We start from the raw sequence: 22,006 nt of genomic DNA, 5'->3' as shown, positions 1-22,006 counted from the left end.
TTACAAATTGTGCAGGTTGTTTAACAAACTCTGTTGTCTGATGCTTTAAAATTAGTATGGCATGAGCACTTTGGTTTAGATTAATAGGAGTCATTGTTGGTAAAAAAATAAAACAGAAACCCCCACCACATTCATCCATGCATTTTCTTCCATATTTTCTTCCATCTTCCACATTTTCTTCCATATTCTGACACTTTCTCTAAGCTATAGTATTTTTCCCTTTTAAAAATGCGGATAGATGCTAGCAAGCAAGGAAACTTTTAAATTAACACTTGTAAGGAACATGTTACTTCTGGCATAACTAATGTATCATGTTTTTACTTGCATGTGAGCCTATATACATCGAAAGACTAAAGTAACATATTTTAAAATTGGTTTTGACAACTGTCATTAAATGTAAAAGAATGCACTCATCTATTCTCACATGTCTCTATAATTTGTGAAGGTAGCAAAAAATTATTCTCTTAATGTATAAAACCCTAATTAAGGTTTATTAAATAGATGTGTTCAGTTAAAATTGACTTTGTTAACTAGCATGTTATGACTTGATTCTGCAAGAGATAATTAACTTAATGTGGCAACCTTTTTCTGTTGGCAAAATTGAGCATCTTCCTTGTCCTCCAGAGACCTTGTCCTTTTAAACTGCTTTTATTCCTCTGAGTCTAAATAATACTTCATTGTTTTCTATTTGTTTTTCCTGGCCCCCTTTCTGTGACATAAACAACCAAATCTCCCATGGCATAATGGCCTATAGCTTTGTTCAAAAACTGCTGTGTGGGTTTGATTTTTAATTAATATGCAGAGCTGGCAAAATGTGTTTACTGATACTGACTTATCATTCTTTCCTTTTCACCTTAGTCAGTTTGAAACAAACCAAGTCAAATTCAAAGTAGACCCACTTAAATCAAAAGACATGACTTGTGTAAGTCCATTGATTTCAGTGAATCTGCTCTGAGTATGACCAATTTATTTATTATGAAAATAAAGCTGCATAATATAAAATAGATCTTGAAAGTTTGTACTACATTACTGGACTATTAATCAAGCACAACCATTCTTCAGCTAGGAACCTTGTGCTGATTCAGTCCCATTCATCCCCCACTTACGTGATGAGTTTTCCTCTTACACTTCTGGATTTGTGGCATACCATGGTTTGCTTGTACAACACTGGACTGAAAACAGCATTCAAACTGGTAGTTTCCAATTCTGATTTGCAGGCAAGTTATGGTTTGCTCAAACCATTGTTTTCTGGTTTGTATGTAACTGGCACATATGACACTAAGTCAAGTTGTATGGTTTGTTTAAAACTTCCCCAACTTGGTGCTTTCCAGAAGTTGTTGAACTACAGCTTCCATCAGTCCCAACCAGTATGGCCAATGGTCATGGATAATGGGAGTTGTAGTACAAAATATCTGAAGGGTGGGGGAGGGGAAGCTTGTTTAAACCATAATGTGCAAAATCTGTGTTCTGGATCACAGCTCAAGCAATCCCATTTCGAAGCTTTGGCTTTGTCTGCCATCCAAACCTGCTGTTTTTTTCCAAAGAAACTATGACGGTGAAGCCAAGGTTTGTCTGAACCTGCTCAAGGGCTACCTAAATATGAGGCACGAAACACTTCTTGGCAATCAGGAACACCATGTGAGCTCATGCACTTCCACCTGTCTTGTAATCCATCTGTAGTTTTCCACAGCATTCAGATCAGATAAACAATGGTAACTGGATTTGCCTCCAAACCATGATTTGAAACAATCAAACTCAACAAGAAATGGGTTTGCGAACCATTATTTTGAGGCATTTCTGGTTAGTTTGTCTTTCGTACCCTCCAAGTCTCCTGGTTTTCCAGGGACAGTCCTGGAATTAGGAAAGCCATCTTGGCTTCTGATTTCATCCCAAAAGGTCGCTCTTCCCCCTGCCAGAGCTTCCACTGCCGAGCTCGAGGAGGAGGAGCTGGCATTTGTCCCGGGCGGCGGAAAGGGAGCATCCCGTTGCCTCTCTGCTGCTGTCAGCCTCCTCCCTTAGACAGCTTGTAGTGGCTGCTTGCTTTGATTTTTTGAAAAATGCTTTGTGTGTCTGCATTTAATCTTGCCACTTTCCAAAATATATTTATTGGTGTGTGCTTTTCTTTTTGCAAATCTACCAAAGAATAAAAATTTTTTTAAAAAGAAAAACACCAATAAATAAATTTACTCTGACCATTGTTAGTTGTGATGTCCAAATTTGACACACTAAAGACCATACCCTCCAACATTCTTCAGATGAAATCAGGGGCATTTCTCACTCCTCAACTGACCCTCCTCAACCCCCCCCCCCCAATTTTGTCCCCACCCACGGAGCATTTCCTATCGGAAGAAGGGTGAGTGTCACCACTACTACACCAACAGGACACAGCATACACACCCTCCACCGTCCTGAGAAAACCCTTTAATCCTGGAACCTGAAGCAGGCCATTGTTGCTGCTACTGTCTCCAGTATTTACAATGATCATGACAAAAGTAATTTATTTATTCAGTAAAATATTTTAAACAGTTCCATATCAGATAATTTATATGAACTTTGAATAAGCTCGCTCATTTATGCTGGTTTGGCATACCACCACCACCACCACCACTACTACAGATAACAGGTTAGCTTTTAATGAGAAATGTCAGCATAACATTACTTCCCTAGTAGATTAGTGGTGGTGCATGGCAAAGTTCGTTCTGAAACATGAGGCACAAGCTCTTTTTCTCTGAAAAAGGAACATCCACCCACCCACCTCTGACCTTGTAAAGAGGCAGATACCTACTTTCTTAGTAGGAAGTGAAATAAGAAATCCTATTTTTCTTTCTGTGCACAGCAAGGAAAGCACAATGGGCAGGTGTCAAAGGAAGAAGCTGAGTATGCTCATCGTGTTTAGCATATAGATGTGATATTAAAATGCCCATTTATTAAGTGTAATGAACTATAACAACAGTTAGAAAGCTCCTCCCCTACTGTGTGTTGAGATTTCATCCTTCATAAAAGTTCATAGTATTCCATTTAAAGAATTAGCTGCTTTCATTCCCTGAACATAAAGGTAAACATGATCTTATATTTAACATTCCTTCAGTAAAATAGTGCAGGTTTGTGATTTGGTTATTTGCATATTTATGTATATGTCAGTGAGTTGAACTGTTCAGCTTCCAACCCCCCCCCCCAAAAAAAAACCCACACTCCACTATTAGAAATTGGAATAAAATTTTCTTTTAAATTAATTAAAATTCCACCCTTGCCATCATTAAGTTGGCTGGAATTTTCTTCTCACCTGTCTATCCTTTCAACAGAAATTCTTGGTTTTATATTTATTCTATAAAATGAAATATTTCACATGATTTGTCATAACAATGGGGATGCTCTGGGAAGAGGGAAGCTATAAGAATGGTTTCATATCTGGATTAAAAATCAAGAGTCTTGATATAGTTAATGGAAAAATGAAGAGGCAACATGATCAGTCTTACAAATATGAATGTGGGAGATCACACACTTATCTCCTGGAATTCAGAGACTTGGTAGCTAAAGGCATTTATTTCACTTGCTGCTTTTCCAGTTTCTAGGCTGCCCCAGTACGAAAGCTTATGTGTATATATGTGTGTGTGTTCACAACTTTCTAATGCAAATAAACATGCTTACATTTTTGTAATGGAAATTTATAAGACAGCCATCAGCAGAAAAGTGTGCTTTACTTTTTAAGTTTGACAGGTAGAACAGAGGTCAGCAACCTCCGGCCTGTGGGCCGTATGCGGCCCACGAAGGCCATTTTACCGGCCCCTGAGCTGCCCGCCAACCACGTCTGCGCATGTCCGTGATGCCGGAAAACGTGCCTGCGCATGTCCAGACACCGAAAATTGCATCTGCGCAGGCGCGAATTTTGGCGTCTAGGCATGCACAGACGCGATTTTTGGTGTCATGGACATGGGCAGATGCGATTTCCAGTATCGCGCTGCGCATGTCCCGCCCACGGACGTTCTCCGTGGCTGGATAACCTTGCCGATGCCTGATGTAGACGATCATGTAGTCAAGATGATGTTGTGAGTCAGTAAGTCAGCTTCTCTGTTTTGTACTTGCTGAAGTTCCAAATAATTGTTAATGGCAAGAACATTCAATTTCCATGGCTCATGAATTGGACCTAGCTCAAAATTTCTTGCCCATGATAGCCTTGGTTAATGCTTGCAATGTGAAATCATCTGAGCAACCACTAACTGAAACACCTGAGTGAACTAGGTCTCATGCTGAAATGAATCCTGAATGGTTGATGTTTTATTTAATACTGCCTTTGCATTAACTAGTAGCAACAAAAACTCATGTGGCACTCACTGACCTCATCTCTAAAGTAGGCGCCGCTTACCTGCTCCTGTTCCCTTAATTAGTTTTCTTAACTTATTTAATTTAAAAAAATATTTAAAATATTGATGTGTGGTTTTAGCTGTATCTTCTTAACAACAACACCACCACCACATCATCATCATCATCATCATTATTTCTATACTGCTCTTCATCCAAAGATCACACAGTGGTTGACAATATTAAAACACAAAAATACATACAATAATAACAAACAAAAACAATACCCCCCAGTTTAAAGATCACACAGGTTGTTTAATTAGCCAATGGCCTGGGAGAAGAGGAATGTTTTTAACTGGCACCTAATAATATGTAAGGCACCAGGCAAACCTCCCAGGGAAAGCATTCCACAAGCAGGGCACCACCGCAGAAAAAACACATTCTCTGGTTGCTGCCCTCCAGACCTCTTGCAGAAGAGAAATATGAAGAAGGGCCTCAAGTGATGATTGCAGGCTCTGGGTTGTTTCATAAGGGGAGAAGCAGTCCTTAATGTATTGCAGTCCTCAGCCATTTAATGTTTTAGAGGTCAAAACCAGCACTTAGATCTGGGCCCAAAAACAAATTGGCAGCCAGTGCTGTTGGGCCAGGATTGACGTTATATGCTCAAACCGTCTTGCCCCGGTGAGCAACCTGGCCACTGTATTCTGCACCATCTTCAGAGGCAGACCATTTATAACATGTTGCAGTAATCTAACCTAGAGGTTACCAGGACATAGACAACAAAAGTTAGGCTATCCTTATCCAGATAGATGTGCAGCTGGGCCACCAGCTGAAACTGATTGAAATTATCATCCCTGACCATTGGCCATGCTGGCTGGGGACTAATGGAAGTTGGAGTCCAACAACGTCTGTTGTTCGCCACCCCTGCTCTGCCTACTGACTGTGTTGGCTCTCATTTCAGCCTCTGCACACTCCGGTGCACTTAACCTTGTGGCCCTCTATCTCCACACTCCTTGGCCACCTGTGACACAGGATTGACCACTAGGGGTACAACTATCCCCCAGAGCATGTGCTTCATCAGGAAGGACACTACCTCCTCCAGGTCGTTGTGAGAGCTGAGAGTGAGCTTGACCCAGAAGTAGTTGCTAGCCCAAACTGGGTAGGAGCCCAGGCTTTTGTAATGCCCGAAGCTGATGTTGGCCTGATATGCCCCTCTTGGGTCCTGTTCAGTTGCATGTACAGAAAGAACTAAATAAAAATTTCTAAACTTGCACTCTGCAGAAAATTACAGTTACTGACTGTATCAGCTTATTTGGCTCTTAAAATCATTTCAGTGTATAAATGTGTTAAATATGATGTAAGTAAATTAATGCACATCTGTTAGCTGAACTATAGAAGATAGTGTTTAGATTGCAGGACAGACTGAATGAGCACGCTTCTGTTAGCAGTGATATCTGTAATAAAAGCTGTTGTAAGTGAACAGTTTACTGCATTGGCGCAAGTGCAGAAAAGCTCACAAGTTCAACCTATCCTTTTGTGGCATGGTTATACAAGAGCAAAAAGGCCCCCGGGTGTGGGGGAGCTTAAATATGTCATAAATGCCCTACAGTATTCTTTTTTTTCTAGGCAAAATTCACTTATGTCCAAGCATCGGATAAACCAAAGACCCTCAAGCATGGTCAGTGAAACATCTACTGCAGTGACTACATCCACTGTAGATACAAAACCTGGTTCCAAGGTAAGACACCCCCACCCCTTCTGAAACGTGAACAGTATCAAGGACTGAGCTTAGCCCTTGGGCAAGGTGATCATTACACTTCATTAGATCTGCACAGATAAATGGCACATCAGTCATTTTGAGGTCATACAGTAATTCATGGCTGAGTTAAGATTTGAGCTAGAAGCTTCCTGTTTCTCTTAACCACTCTGGTACATGTTCTCTATTTCATTGATTTGAGTTTTTTCTTTCACACTGTTTCCTTGCACAATATCAGCCTTAAGCATTTCTTTAAAATCTTTTTAAATCCTTTATATATCATGGTGTTTGGCTGCACCATTCATTATATCAGACAGTGTCATTTTATAAAGCTGCTCTGATAACAGAAATTAAAGGGAACCCCTTATGGACTAGGGAGCTCTGTATATGTATAATTGGTTGTGGTAGATTTTCTTGATGGACTGTTGTTGTTTGCATAATATGTTTTGGAGGAGTTTGGGAAGGAAGGGCATGGGTGATGCCATCCCAGTTTCAATGATCATGGGTAGTGGGAGTTGTAGCCATGGGGAGGCAATAGGTTACCACGGAAGATGGGGACAAACCTATGTACGCCTTGTTCCTTGCTCCCACCGCTGCCATGGGCTGGTTCCTGGTTGCTTATCTGCTGTGCTCACTGACCTGTTATCCATGATTTGTTCATGGATGAGAGTGCTAATCTGGCGTGTATTACTGAGCCCTGGGTGGGTGTGCTGGGAGGAGTTGATCTGACCCAGCTGCACCCACCTGGATATTCAATGCAGCATAAGCATTGGCTTGCAGGAACTGGGGACAGAATGGAAGGGAGGAGTGGCATGGTCCATAGAACTTCCATCACCAGGAAAGCCCTCTGTCTTGGAGCTTACTATGAGGTCCTGCACCTGGTATCATGCCAAGGAGACAGTAATCTATAGTTGTTGCTGGTGTTCTGTCCACCCTGCTGTCTAGCAGCTTCTCTGACTGAGCTGGCAGAGGTGGTCTTGTATGTGGTGTTTGATGAATATCCATATTGAAGCTACCTTGGTTGTTCTGGCTCATGACTTCATAGCTTCCATGACGACCATGAGGCTGTCTCAGGTTGTCTCTGATCTGACACATAGGGCAGAGCACAGTATTGATTTCAGTTTTTGCTCCAGAGGGTGGAAGGCATGGTCTGGAAACAGGGGTGTAGATGTCACCCTGTTTTCATGATGAGGTTGTACTTGTAGCTTCAGTCATTCCCTGCAGGGTGGTAGACAGATTTTGATGATCTACTCCTGGAGACCAATGGAATCCAATAGATTCATGTCATGTTGTGGAACAGTGAGATGGATCAGGCCAGCACTTTACCCAGCTATTGAAATAATTGCACCAGCTGCCATTTAGCTACTGGACTAAGTTCAAGGTGCTGATTTTGGTGTATAAAGCCCAATCATAGAAACTGGAAAAGTTTTTAGTTGCATTTTCCTTCAAAACAAAACAAAAAACATGTAAAGATCGTTATTAGGATACTCCTCCAAGTCCCACTCTTGTGTAGCTCTTGTTGAGGCAGAAAGTATCATTTTGCTCATTTCCAAGCAGTACCATACAAATGATTGTATGTTTGTGTAGTTGAAACAGCTAGTGGGGTCAAGTATGGCTTATTGTTTCTTAATTTGGTATGCCCCTGAGGTGAAGAGCTGTAAAGATTGTTGCATGCTGATACGGCTCTGGTTCCTTTTTTCTTGTAACTCATTTCCCCATGCTCAGGTTGAGAGGACAACCAGCTAAAAGAGGTATTGTCTTTGTCTGGCTGTCATGCTTGAGGATGCTTCAGCAATTTCTTTCATGACTGGGGAGCCCTTTATGACACTGTTGGGAGAATTCCTGCTATTGAATAGTTATAAAAATGTGATGTGCAGTAAAAAAAAAAAAGAGAGACAGGTTTTAGCAAGCCACTTCAGGGAAGTTATGGACCCTATGGAAGCCTACATTTTGTTGTTGTTCAGTCGTTCAGTCGTGTCCGACTCTTCGTGACCCCATGGACCAGAGCACGCCAGGCACGCCTATCCTTCACTGCCTCTCGCAGTTTGGCCAAACTCATGTTAGTAGCTTCGAGAACACTGTCCAACCATCTCATCCTCTGTCGTCCCCTTCTCCTTGTGCCCTCCATCTTTCCCAACATCAGGGTCTTTTCTAGGGAGTCTTCTCTTCTCATGAGGTGGCCAAAGTACTGGAGCCTCAACTTTAGGATCTGTCCTTCTAGTGAGCACTCAGGGCTGATTTCTTTGAGAATGGATAGGTTTGATCTTCTTGCAGTCCATGGGACTCTCAAGAGTCTCCTCCAGCACCATAATTCAAAAGCATCAATTCTTCGGCGATCAGCCTTCTTGATTGTCCAGCTCTCACTTCCGTACATTACTACTGGGAAGACCATAGCTTTAACTATACGGACCTTTGTCGGCAAGGTGATGTCTTTGCTTTTTAAGATGCTGTCTAGGTTTGTCATTGCTTTTCTCCCAAGAAGCAGGCGTCTTCTAATTTCGTGACTGCTGTCACCATCTGCAGTGATCATGGAACCCAAGAAAGTGAAATCTCTCACTGCCTCCATTTCTTCCCCTTCTATTTGCCAGGAGGTGATGGGACCAGTGGCCATGATCTTAGTTTTTTTGATGTTGAGCTTCAGACCATATCTTGCGCTTTCCTCTTTCACCCTCATTAAAAGGTTCTTTAATTCCTCCTCACTTTCTGCCATCAAGGTAGTATCATCAGCATATCTGAGGTTGTTGATATTTTTTCCGGCAATCTTAATTCCGGTTTGGGATTCATCCAGTCCAGCCTTTCGCATGATGAATTCTGCATATAAGTTAAATAAGCAGGGAGACAATATACAGCCTTGTCGTACTCCTTTCCCAATTTTGAACCAATCAGTTGTTCCATATCCAGTTCTAACTGTAGCTTCTTGTCCCCCATAGAGATTTCTCAGGAGACAAATGAGGTGATCCGGCACTCCCATTTCTTTAAGAACTTGCCATAGTTTGCTGTGGTCGACACAGTCAAATGCTTTTGCGTAGTCAATGAAGCAGAAGTCAATGAAGCCTACATTTAAGTAGATTTATTTTCTCATTATACCTCCTAACATAGACATGAAGGTAGAAAGAGCTTAGCCAAGAGTGAAAGGCTTTATTCTATGGTAAATTCAGCCATAGTGATTCTGATTCTGCTCCTGAAATTAAGATTTGTGTCTATGGCATGAGTTTAAGGATTTTACTATATCGAGGAATAAAATAATATCTCACCCACTAGTGCAATCATGTTATGCCACCCTAAGCTCATGGCAGAAATTGAATATATCACCCATGTATAATCAATGCTGATATATTACTATGTGCTTAATACTAGAAAATAGAAAAGGAGAAAGCTGCTTGACCTTAAAGAGGACTTGATTTTCACTGGCCTAGTTCACACATCACTCTGAGCCTGGGTATGACCTACCATGACTATGCAAATGTTTTGGCTCCTGCTGAGGAGCTCACACCTACTTTGCTCCTCCTAGCTTTTTAGGTCAGTGTGGGATGGCAGATAAACCAAGGTTTTCTGAACTTGGGATCATGATTAAGGTCTCTCCTTCTTGACCATGACATCTAACCGTAGGACAAACCTTGGCTACAGATCATGGTTAAGGAAGAATGACCTTAACTGTGACCCTGGGTTCAGTCAATACTCTGAGTCTTAAAAGCCCAGAGAGCTTTTCTCATCCTGAGGAGCCAACATGTTGACTCGTTCATTCTTAAGCCATGGTTTCAATTAACATAATTGATCAGTGCAGTCAGTGTGTGAAGTTAAGGAGGAGTTGAAAGAGAAGATTTGATTTCAAAATACCAGTATTTAAACTGGAGGGGTTTTGCACAAAAGCTGGAGTCTAGTCTGAATTTGGGTTCAGAAGCCCAAGGACTTGTGCTAGTTTCCTCCCTCTTGACCAGCATAAATCAATATTAATATTCAGATTAGCCCCAAGATACAATGATAAATTGCTAGATATACCGGTACCCCCAGTTGAGGATGTTCTCTTTGCAGAAAGAGTTGCTGAATAAGTGGATTCTTGGAAAGAATTAAAAGATGTAGAGGAAATGGAAACGTGTAATTGTGTAGTAATTGCTAATTCCCACTTTGTGGCAGAATGGTTTAAATACTACATCATTGTGTAATAAAATAGGGAACATTATAAAAAATACATTGTATGTGTACTTGTTATGTTTGTTCATGTCATGCACTTACTATTGCTGTATTATACTTGTCTGAAGGTGGTAAAATCTGGCAATAAAATACACAGTTTTGGGAAAAGAGATCAGGCTATAAGGAGAAACCCTAATGTTCCTGTTGTGGTAAGAGGCTGGCTTCATAAGCAGGTGAGTTTGTAATTATATTTATGTGTTGCAAGAAGTTAAATCAGAAACTGCCTGGTGAAAAGGATCTCTTTTTTTTTGCACAGCATTTGAAAATGCTGGAGTGGAGCAGGGGCAGGGAGTGCGGTGGGTGTGGTCCACCCCGGGTATCACCACTGAGGGGGTGACAAAATGCCGGGTGGCACTCACCGTGGGGCCTGCAGCACGTCCGAGCCACCCACTGCCTCTCCCCAAGCTGCAGGGCAGCTGAGTGGGAGGAGGCAGGCAGATGCCGGAGGCCCCATGGTGCACCTCGCCCTGCCCCTATGAGCAACACGCTATACCCTCACCCCGCCCCTGTGGGCGACTCACCTCGCCCCTGTGGGTGAATCCCCCTGCCCCTATGGGCGGCTCACCCTGCCCCTATGGGCAACTCACTGTGCCCTCACCCCGCCCCTGTGGGCGACTCGGGCCGCCCAAGTTATCATCACTGAGGGGGGTGACAGAATGCCAGGCGGCACTCACCACAGGACCTGCAGTGCGCCCAAGCCATGCATCCTGGGAGAGATGTGGTGGCTTGGGCATGCACAGGCTCCATGCTGCCCAAACGGTCCACCCACTGCCCCCCCCAGCTGTAGGGCAGCTGAGTGGGAGGAGACAGGCAGACGCTGGAGGCCCCATGGTGCACTTCGCCCTGCCCTCACCCCACCCCTATGGGCAACTTGTCTCGCCTCTGTGGGTGACTCGCCTTGCCCCTATGGGCGTCTTGCCCCTCCCCATGGGCAACTCGCCCTGCCCCTGGGCGTGCCGCCCCAGGAGCCTGAGCGGCTTCCTCCACCACTGGAGTGGAATTGCTGGGATTCAAATTTCATGTGATCAGGGAATCTCAGAATTTAACTTCAGATCTTCTTGTCTTGTTTTCTGTCTCTAGTATAAGTGTACAGTCTTTGTAGAAAATCTAACATTGGAAAATACATGTTTATATTATGAATAATCTAATAGGCAGGTAGTTCTGCAAATGACTTATCTAGATAGCGTACTAAAAAGTCTACTGTTTTTTTCTTGGGCAACTTATGAACAGATTGTGAGTGTTAGGTGAAAATAGACCACCAATAAGAGCTTTAACACAACTGTAATATTTTTGTCAAATTATATCGTGTAGGACTGTTAAATTTACAGCGTAGGATGCTGTGTATTTAAAGCAGAGGGGGAATAAAAGCTTAGTCATATCAAAATGTGAACAGTTCAAGCAGAAAGATTGTAACCTAAACACCTTTCCAGGAGGCAATAAGTATGAAATACCAGACTCTATAAATATAATTAACAATTTTTTCAAAGTATTACAATGCAAATTACTGTGTCCTACACATATATTAACATAACTAGTTTTATTGCATAAAATTACAGCACTGCCCTAGGCAGCATGTAATAAATAGCCAGGCAGGTCAACAACTATCTGGAAACAAAAAGGTCAGCGGTTAGTGCCTGTCAGTGTTCTACTGACATGAAAGATGAACTCTGCCTGTATCATTATTAGCACTGCAGTCTTGAAAACCTTTCCCAAGCTACATAGAATTAAAAACATAAACGTGTTCAGATATATCACACAGTGGCCACTACTGCTCCACTGCTCTTGATCCATCCAGCATACCTATAATATCTGTCATTTGTGCATTACTGAATCTCTGCTAACTTGCATTCACTAATTGTAATATGCTTTTTCTTCATAATAATGGTATCTAATTAGTGATGGAAGAGTTTTTGATCCAGTGGATGGCTCCACTAGCAATAAAGAAAGAGATGTGATTTTTGCCTTTTTTGGCTCCTTTCTGCCTCCCCCAGGATGCCCTGAAAATCAGTTCAAGAGAGTTGGGAGACTCTCCAGAACAGGGTAGAAGGCAGCATGGCAGCTGCAAGCGAAAATTCCGCTTTTATTAGTGGAAGTGTTTGCAGAATCAAAAGCCTTCCATGTTTTTAAGAGCACAAGTTAGATTACTCCCAGTAACAAAAAAATTAAGCTTTTGGGAAGTAGTATGAGACAATCATGATACAGTGGTACCCCGCTAGACGAAAATAATTTGTCCCGCGAAAATTTTCGTCTAGCGGGGTTTTCGTCTTGCGGAGCGGCAATGGGAGCCGCGCTCCGCAAAACGAAAAAAAAAAAGACGAAATTTTTTCGTCTTGCGAGGCAGCCCCATAGACTTTTTCGTCTAGCGGGGCTGCCTCCCGCTAGACGAATGCTTTCGTCTAGCGGGAGGCAGCCCCGCTAGACGAAAAAGTCTATGGGGCTGCCTCGCAAGACGAAAAAAATTCGTCTTTTTTTTTTTCGTTTTGCGGAGCGCGGCTCCCATTGCCGCTCCGCAAGACGAAAACCCCGCTAGACGAAAATTTTCGCGGGACGAATTATTTTCGTCTAGCGGGGTACCACTGTATCATGAATGCTTTCGTCTAGCGAGGCATTCGTCTAGCGGGGTACCACTGTACTGGAAAGGTTATGTCATAGCTTTGCATGATTGTTAGCATATTTTCATATGTTAAAGAAAACATATAAACATTTCAGATTCTGTTCAGTGCCTAGCTGTATCGTTTCTTCTACTGTCTGTGTTACCAATTTGGTATTTTATTATTTGTATTTTTAGGATAGCTCTGGCATGAGATTGTGGAAAAGGCGGTGGTTTGTGCTTGCTGATTATTGTTTATTTTATTACAAAGGTTAGTGAATGAAGATCTGATTTTAATATTTTTTTGTGGAACTGAGAGCTGAGCACAAATGTTACATTTGTTTCTAAAGTCTTAGAAACTGAGCTTTTTGATGTTCACAATGTCTGGGAGAATGCTAGAGAACAACTCCCTGCCTCCTGCTTGCATTAATGTCAGGGAGTCATTTATGGAAGCTAATCTATGCATTTCTTACCTTTTTGATTGAAGAACATCTATGCAAACCAATTGCCATTCCCAGTTCTTGGTGACAACAATTCTCTCTCTTTCCCTGCCCTCTAATTTGTTTCCTTCAAACAATTCTTGATTGCTAGGAGTATTTCTTTCTCTCCGCTCCTCACAAATAATAACAATGCACTGGAAAATACAGATGCCTTGATAAGCTCCACTGTGAGATGCACAAAATGTTTGTGTTACCAAAAAAGGAGAGTCACATGTAACATTAATAAAGCACATTAAATTATCAGAAAAACTGATAAATGTTTTTGTCTATCTCAGCCAGTATTGTCTATTCTAACTTGCAGCAGCTAATCAATCAGGGCTTCAGGCAGAGATATTTCACATTACCCACTGATGCTTTTCACTGAAAATGCCAGTGATTGAACCTGGAACCCTGAGTGCACCTTGTCCCTCCAAGGTTTAGTCGCTCCATAACCTTTCTGTCAGCCTGTATCTCAAATGCCATCTACTGCTGTACAGTGGTACAATTACAGTGGTACAATTACTAAATGGCTTGTGGAACTGTATTGTGCCCAACTGCCCCCCAAAGAACCACACAAGTTATACACATACCTGAGTTCAGCTAAAGTGAGTTGCACAAGATGTGGGCTGTTGCGCAATACATGGTTGATAGCATGAATACATTTTGTGTTTCAGTTGAAATATGGAAGTTAATTTGTTTCTTTCTTCATTCAAAAGACAGCAGAGAAGAATCTGTTCTCGGAAGTATACCATTGCCTAGCTATGTAATATCTACAGTTGGACCTGAAGATCATATAAACCGCAAGTACTCATTTAAGGTAAATTTAGTAATTTCAAAGTTTGTGGTTTATTTTAAACAGTAAACCTGTCATTTCCTATCATTTTTCATGTGTATCTGGAGTAAAATGTAAAGAGCCACTGATAGTTTTTGCACACATATTGGAACCTCTCCTTTCCACCGCAGTGCTTGTCCTCCCTGCAAAGTTGGATGGTCTTCCCTGAATAGCTTCCAATGCAATGTGACATGTTGCAGTTGGAAGGGAAATCTGGAGATTGCTTGTGCACTGATAGAACGTTTTGCATGCAGTTGTAGGACTTCAAACCTCCTTATATTTTTATAGCAATGGATCTCCTTTCTTAGAAGAAAATTATCAGACCAGATCATTGTTCCACCATAACACAATGTTATTCATTGCTTTAATGTGTGTTTTCCTATGTTAGTCTAAATTATGATTCTCTGTTGTCTATCTAAATCATTAAACCAATGCTACTCAGAAGTAGGTTTAAATGAGTGGAGTGGAGTTTACAGTACATCTAAATAAATATACATAGGTTTGCAGTACATGATAACGGCAATACTCTTTTTCTTCTGTTTAAATTATTATTTTGCTTCAAAGTGCTTGTTTAATTTGAATTCACTAAATGGAGCTGTAAACAATTTGTGATAATGTGCCCTCTATATTTTTGCAATGCGAGAGTATGGTAGTGTTTAAATCCACTTTTGTGACTATACGCAGTCCTATTACTTGGGCTGTTCTTTGAACACTTATCATTACAGTGGAGCTTGATTCCAGGCAGATTGATATGGGGGAAAGTCCTCTGTTCAGTTTTATCCATCCAGATCCTAAGCCATATAAGGTTTTACATGTTGGTGCGGGCATCTTTAACTTGGTTTTGTAGCATATCAGCAGCCAATGCAGCTCCTTGGTGAGCTGTGCCACTTAAAAGCCTAGCTGTGGCATTTTGCAATAGCTGCAGCTTCCAGGCCAACTTCAAAGGCAGCACAACATACAATACATTGCAATAACCCACTCTTGAGATTACCAATTCAAGGGTCGCTGTGGCCAGGCTATCCCTGCTAGCTCTTTCTGTTTCATCTCCTTGCCCCCTTTTTGTGTTTTTGTGTGTCAAGGTTTTGTTTTTTTTGTTATTTGGTGTATGGGGTGTTACTTAGGAACATTAAGGGGACACCAAGCAATGTGTTCTACTTCCAGGTTAGTTCTTCATTTTTGGAATCATCTGGAGAAGGCTCCAAGGAGGTCAACTTGTCTGTAATTTGGTATTGCATCAGGATATTGGGGGTGAAACATGGTGTGCAGTACTGAAAGGTAGACTGTCGCATATATCCAGAGAGTCATCCTCCTAAGAAGAAACTGCCAGATTATATTCAGTGAGAAATCAGAATGTGTTGTAACATGTCCCTAATAAACAGCTGTGAATTGAGCAACCCAGTGGTTACATCTATTTGTGCGAAGGAGGAGGAGAGCTGGGAGCATAGTCTCACCTTTTGGTGTACCCCTGTCCATAGAGGCATAAAAAAAATTCTGAAGAGGCTTACAAATATTACTAGAATTTAATCAGCCAACACAGTGTTTTGTTCCAACAGTCTTAAAGTGTCTTGCAGTAATTTGATTTTTCATTTTTTTAAACTGGCTGGCTGTGCCTATAGAAGGGGACTTTTAACCTAAGCCCTTCAAAGAGCATCCTGTGTTCAGTCCCCAAACCCCTCTCAAGATCAGCAGTATAGGTTCAAGGTATATAAGGAGTTGATTTCAGAAGAAACGTGCCTGTTCCCCGTTCTCATGCACAAATGCTTCCCACTTGCACTCAGGGAGGTGGTAGTGTGATTGAATCTCACCCATGGCTTTTTAAAATATAAAGTGTAAGTTGGATTGCATTTGGTCAGTCATTTCAACATATAGTCAGATTTTGGATTAGCTGCAGCAATGCATTGATTGCCTCAGCCCAGTATTAAAATATATGAAGTTGCATGCCTACTCAATAACATGCTGAATTTTGTTAATGCTATGCAAGACTAAGGCTGCAACCCTGGGAGCAAGTCTCACTGAACTTAATGTGACCTATGTCTGTCTACATAACATATAACAGTGCACTGTGAATCCTTAATTCTTATTGGAGATAACAGTGATGTGCAAGGTGTTTACTTAACTGTAAATTTAAAATGTCAAGGAATGTCTTGGTTCTTAGTTTCTTTTTAACTTAGAAGTAATTTTGTTTTTTATGATTAAGCATAACTTCAATGAAGACTAGGTTATTTATATAATGGAATATGTATAGACAATGGATGAACTTCAAAGCATGCACATTTATCATCTGTACTCGGAGTAGCTGAAATAAAACCTATTTCTGCTGATGGTCTTTGAATGTATGTTACCCTTTAATCATCTATTAGTGCTTAAACTCTGAACCTGCTTCCTAAACTTAATATTATGGGATCAATGAGGGAAGCTTCTTAAAGGAAATATCAGCATATTTGTATTATATCCAAAATCCTTTGGGTAAAATATTATATTCTTTCCAGTTGATATCAGTATGCATCTCTGCATATTTGACATTATAGATGGATTTAAGGAAATATCTACTTGATGCTATTAAACCTACCATGGCCTGAAGTATTTATATTTCTTCTTGTTAAATAATTCATCTGCTTTCTGATCCTAGCTTTAAGATCAAGACCACTTCAAATTGTATATCATCATCTAGAAGGGAAGAACATATTAATTTTTCTAGAAGTTCCAAAGCAGTATTTAAAAAATGCTTGTTAAAGTGCCATTGTTTGTCAGCTTTAAACTACCATCTGACCAGAATTCTATCACTCATTAGTTTTATAGCTAACTTTCTAATCAGTTTAGTGCTGTTAAATGCAGTTTGAAATAAAAAAGCATAGCAAGAATGTGTGTTATTTGAATTTGAAGTGGGGAAATCTACATATGAAAAAGTAAGTTGAAAAATAGGTCCTATTACCCCTGTGTAAGAGGCAGGGAAGGGAAGATCTCCAGGGTGGGAGGATGGAAGAAGATAGGGAAGTTCCCAGCTGAGAACTAGGAGGGTTCACATCTCTCTGTATGGCACAAGTTAAGATTTAGCTGTGAAAGAATACTTTTGTATTATTATTTTCTTTTTTTTCTATTTCTGTTTAGATTGGTTAGTTTTTTTATTGTAATGTACAATGTAAGGTCTTAATACAATTTTATTCAAAATAAAAAATAAAAAGAAGTCCTATTACAATGGGTCCCTCCCTCTGACTAAAGGCAGGGTCATAGGAAGGAGGACAGTGGGCTCGCCTTTTTATCAACCCCCCCCCATGGATGACACCCAGGGTGGACCACCCTCACCATCCCCCCTTCCTAGGCCCCTGCAATGAGTTAAACATTAGGGTACATGCATAATATCCTTGATTTTAGTTTTCAAACTGTAATGCTAAATTATTTCTTATACTTTGCTCCAATTACCATCATATTAATTTCTGTTTATTAATTACTGTAATAGGGCAGTATTACATTTGCTGGGGAAGCAATTCCCATATACGGATACCCAAGGAAGCATTAAACATTAATTCATAAATGCTGAAACTTGCTTCCTTATCCATTAAATTCTGGAATATTAGAACATGTAGTTAATTGGAAAAGGGAAATAAATGGTTGACGTTTCCACAGATCTCCATGTTTAAAATGTTCTTGAAGGTGATCCCTGAAGAGAAAATGTGCTAGCTGAATTATCCTTCTAGACAGTTTGCTTCTAAGGATCTATTCAGACTTCTGCTTTTTTATTTTTATGGAAAGGCATTATAAGAGAAAAAATGGCCTTGTCTTTTTATCTCTGTCTTCCCCTCTTTTCCCTGGTGAAAAATGTAATATCTGAATTGGTCCTTTGAGGCAAACAGTGTGGTTATTTGTCTCTTCTGCAGTGCTTTTCTCTTTTCTGTATTCTAAGGTGTAAGCTCAAAGTACCGGTAATTCATTTCCCCACATTACTTACCAATTTTGGGTCCAACTTAATGCATGTATATATGATAAACAATTGCTACCTTTGGATTTATTATTACCACTTTGATTAAAATGTATCATTATTTGACTGCAGTCATAAGCATACATGCTGGGCAGTAAATTCAACTTAACTCATTCCAACTTTCAAGAAGGATTGTTTGTCATTAGGAAATAGTTGTATTTATTATTCTAATGAAAGTGTTAACATTGTAGCCTTTCATTCTAAAAATTGTTCCAACTTTCCTCTGCTTCATACTTTGCATTATTGATGTAAATTTATGTGGGTCCTTTCCCAAAATGTTTATTGTGTCATAAACGCTAATTGCAGAATTGATAAGATGTTTTCTCTATTAAACAAAGCTGAAATATTATATTCTAGCTCATTATTAAATCATTTTAACAGTGCAATTCTTGTACTCAGAAGTTAGCACCATTATGTTCAATGTGACATGGTCCCAGGTTAGTTCATATAGGACTAAAAATAGAAGTTTGTCAAATTTAATGTGGCCTATCCAGCTCATTTCTTATTTGAAAAGTGACACTCCTTTTAAAAACCTTCCAGAACAGTTTTAAAATAGGACATTTAGAAGGATGTGCTTATTTATTTAGGGCTGGGTGGTTTGTTTTTTGCTATTTTGTGTAAATCAACTTTTCCCTTTGCAAGAATCACAATGATCCATAGTGTATTGCTTGTACATTACTCAATATTTCTTAGTTGTCTCTGCTTAGCAATGCTAAAACTTAAACTTCAGAGGCAAATGGTTAGCTTACAGAGACCTTCAGTGGATTTATTACACATTTCTTCCTATCTAGTGAGCCTCTGCGCTGAATTAGGTTGCCTGGACTGGGTAGAGGTAGATGGAAATCTGGAAGGCACATTGCTAGCAATTACACAGCCCCTTTGCAATTCTTCTTAATTATTTCCATTCAAGTAGGTTGCATTTAAAAGTGCTGCTGTATTTTGACCCTGAGGACTTGTGTGGGAGGAATTAAGGGTGTGAGCATTTTGAGTAGGTGAACCTCTAAAGAGCTCAGTGTGTAAACAGGTGTTGTGTGAAAATAAGTAATAATGCCTGTGTCTGAGGGGATGGACTTCAATTTCTTGTTTCATCATGCCAACTTTCTATGAATTGTTTAGGAATTCTGCTCTTTTAACTTACTGAATTTTTGTCCTTGTTTTGTTCTTATTGGTATGCTCTTGGGGTTTGCTCTCCATTTCTTCTTCTGTGCAATATGGGAGAGAGGCTGCCTTTTCTTCTCCCTCTTTCCAGAATAAGGGCATCTGAATGCATGAATAGGTACAAATATTACTTTTTCATCCCTATTGTGAATGTGTATGTGTTGTCCTTCAGACTGCTATGCTTTAGAAATTCTTACTCATAATTTAAGACATCACAAAGCTCTTCTGTTTTTTCCTGTCACTGATTGTCCTCACGCTTACATTCACACATGTACATGTTGCTCATTTGCTACGTTGCTAAGAGATAACTGGATATGTTTGCACAGTTTAATTTAATCACACTGGAGCTGGCCCTTCCAGTGGAAATAATTTGCTGATAACACTGCACATGTTGCTTTCTCAAATATTGTAAATATGCTTTCTTCAGCTGCTGGATGTGGAAACGTGCAATGTTCTGCTTGCTTCCATTTTAGCTAGATAATTGATAATGAAACTGTACAGTATCTGCTTTTGCTTTTAAAATGAGATTGTAGCTGCTCTATAGACAGAGTTACAATGGAGAGGCTGTCACTAGCCAAAATAACTGCAGTAATAACAGTCCACCATATATTGAGCTTTAAAGGAAGTGTAAAGGACCTTTATTTGTTCATTTGTATCAGGTGTGGGAAACTTTGGGGCTCCATATTATGCTGGACTACAACTCTTATCCCCCCCTGGTTTTAGGCATGCTTATTGTGGTTTATGGGAGACATAATTCAACAACATGTAGATAGCCAACAGTTCCTCACCCCTGATTTGAATGAAGGCTATTCCCTACTCAGAAAGTTTCAGTGCTGCTGTGTAAATGAATGAGAGGAGTTCAGTGATTCAGAATATATTAAATGCAGTAATGGGGGGGGGGGGAGAGACTTAGTTCCAAGAAGTCTGTCTGTGCATATGGGGACTTGGCGGTGGATTTATGAAGCTTCAGTCTTCTAATAAATACTCAGTAATATCCAGTAATGCATGTAGTTGAGATCCTATAGGGAGGATTAGATGTATTTTGTGCTGTCAAAAACTATAATTATATTTCGAAACCAAGTAAGCATTGTAAATTATTCTTCAGACTAATCCTTCAGCAGGGAGAAGATGGGCTTTATCCAATCTATAGCTTGTATAGAAGAGGCAGGGAACCTATGGCCTTCCAGATGGCTGTTGCTTTATTAAAACATCTGGAGGGCCACAGTTTCCTGACCCTTGCTGTATAGGCAGCATAGGGATTGTATGAATTGCTATATTGGCTAATAGCTTACTATCACAAGCCAATATGCTCTGAAGATCTGTTGGTTGACCCATACAAAGAAGGACGTTATGGACATATATGGAAAAAGATGATTTTTCATACATCCCTTTGTAGTGTTGCCTGTCTTATACAACCATGCAATATATTTCACCCTCAGTGTTAGATATTGGTTTCTCTTTCAGTCTGTAAATTATCTTTCTCTTACAAAGTCTGTTGTGGAATGAGCAACTGACATTTTCAAATTAAAATACCTATCAAACCAATCAACATCTTTCTAAATCTTTGCTCTACTGTTTGCCAAGTTTTTCTTCTGCTTGTGCTCAGATGTAATAGAGCTCTGGTTAGTTTAAAATAGAAGACATAGCTTTTGATCTCCTCCTGTTCTGTTCTGGTATGCAAAAGAAGTAGGGAGGATGCATGCCAGTGGCTTCCCATGACTCATAATGTTATTTCCAAACTGGCCCTTGTGAGGGATCCCACTCCCTCCCCTTTCGATTCTTCCCCAACCGTGACTCTCCCTAAGTTTCACTGTCCACTAGGATGAATCCTTCAGTGGTTATATGGGAGTGTTTCTGGGGTACCTCAGTGCTTTACGTTCGAAACAACTCTTGCCACCTTTGGGATCTCCCGCCCTGGGTTCCCAAACTACTGCAGCTTGCCTTCCCTTTTTGGCAACTGCGTGGCACCTTTGGCTTCCCTGCCCAGTCCTCTGTATGCCAGGAAAATAAGCCACCCGTTCCCTCTGTCACAGGAAACCCTTAGTGCTTTTCCCCTCAGCCACACCTCTTGAGGCATTGACGCACTGCCACAGTCAGCGAACGTTTAAGCACTTTTAACTTTATTAAGGTAACTTGAAAACATGGATGTCTTGAGTTAATACTGGTACAAATCTTCTAATATAATTCAGCTCAGTTATAATCTTTCCAGCATCCCGTTAGCAATGGTAATGACCTTTCCTCCCATTCCCCAAAGCCTAACCTCGCAGTTTCTCTTTCTATACCTCCACACCCAACTGCCAAACCCCCAACTCCCTTTCTAGGTTGTTCCCCCTCCTTTTAGAATGCCAAGTAGCTCCGCCTCCCAGGGAACACCTACCTAACATGGGAGTGATAGGTTAACCCATGATGAACCAGGCCTTATTCCGCCACAGCCCTATTTTTTCTTATCTTTTGTGCATGTTCAGAAATGAAGTCCCTTCTGATATAATATTATCTCCCAAGTCCTATTTTTAAAACCCCACATATTTTGCAATGTTTTGCCCAGGGCAACCCAAACTGACCTATAACCCAGCAAACAGACAATAAAACCCAGATAGATACATTAAAACCAAAAGGACAGAAATACATTAAAAACATCCCACCCACTTCTAAAAAGCCATGGATAGTTAAAGGTCAATGGCCTGGTTACAGAGAAAAGATTTTGCCTGGTGCCTAAAGTGAGCTT

At 40.6% G+C, this 22,006-nt stretch overlaps 1 protein-coding gene across 13 annotated transcripts in view; it reads left to right on the top strand.

The window, feature by feature from the left end:
* Positions 1-22,006, top strand: part of PLEKHA7 (pleckstrin homology domain containing A7) — a 145,968-nt gene that overhangs the window by 70,044 nt on the left and 53,918 nt on the right. For 12 of the 13 annotated variants that reach the window (XM_033153623.1, XM_033153632.1, XM_033153614.1 and 9 more), the window contains 4 exons: positions 5,926-6,037; positions 10,315-10,419; positions 13,035-13,107; positions 14,032-14,132. In XM_033153623.1, coding sequence (XP_033009514.1) covers positions 5,926-6,037; positions 10,315-10,419; positions 13,035-13,107; positions 14,032-14,132 — 391 coding nt within the window. Of the gene's footprint in view, positions 1-5,925; positions 6,038-10,314; positions 10,420-13,034; positions 13,108-14,031; positions 14,133-18,714; positions 19,400-22,006 lie in introns of those variants that run through there. The other variant, XM_033153677.1, reaches the window with a different exon arrangement.

The sequence above is a fragment of the Lacerta agilis genome, chromosome 1 (assembly GCF_009819535.1).
Source record: "Lacerta agilis isolate rLacAgi1 chromosome 1, rLacAgi1.pri, whole genome shotgun sequence".
Taxonomy (NCBI): Eukaryota; Metazoa; Chordata; class Lepidosauria; order Squamata; family Lacertidae; genus Lacerta; species Lacerta agilis.
Note: the sequence above shows the minus strand (reverse complement) of the source record. Positions and strands in the feature narration are given on the sequence as shown.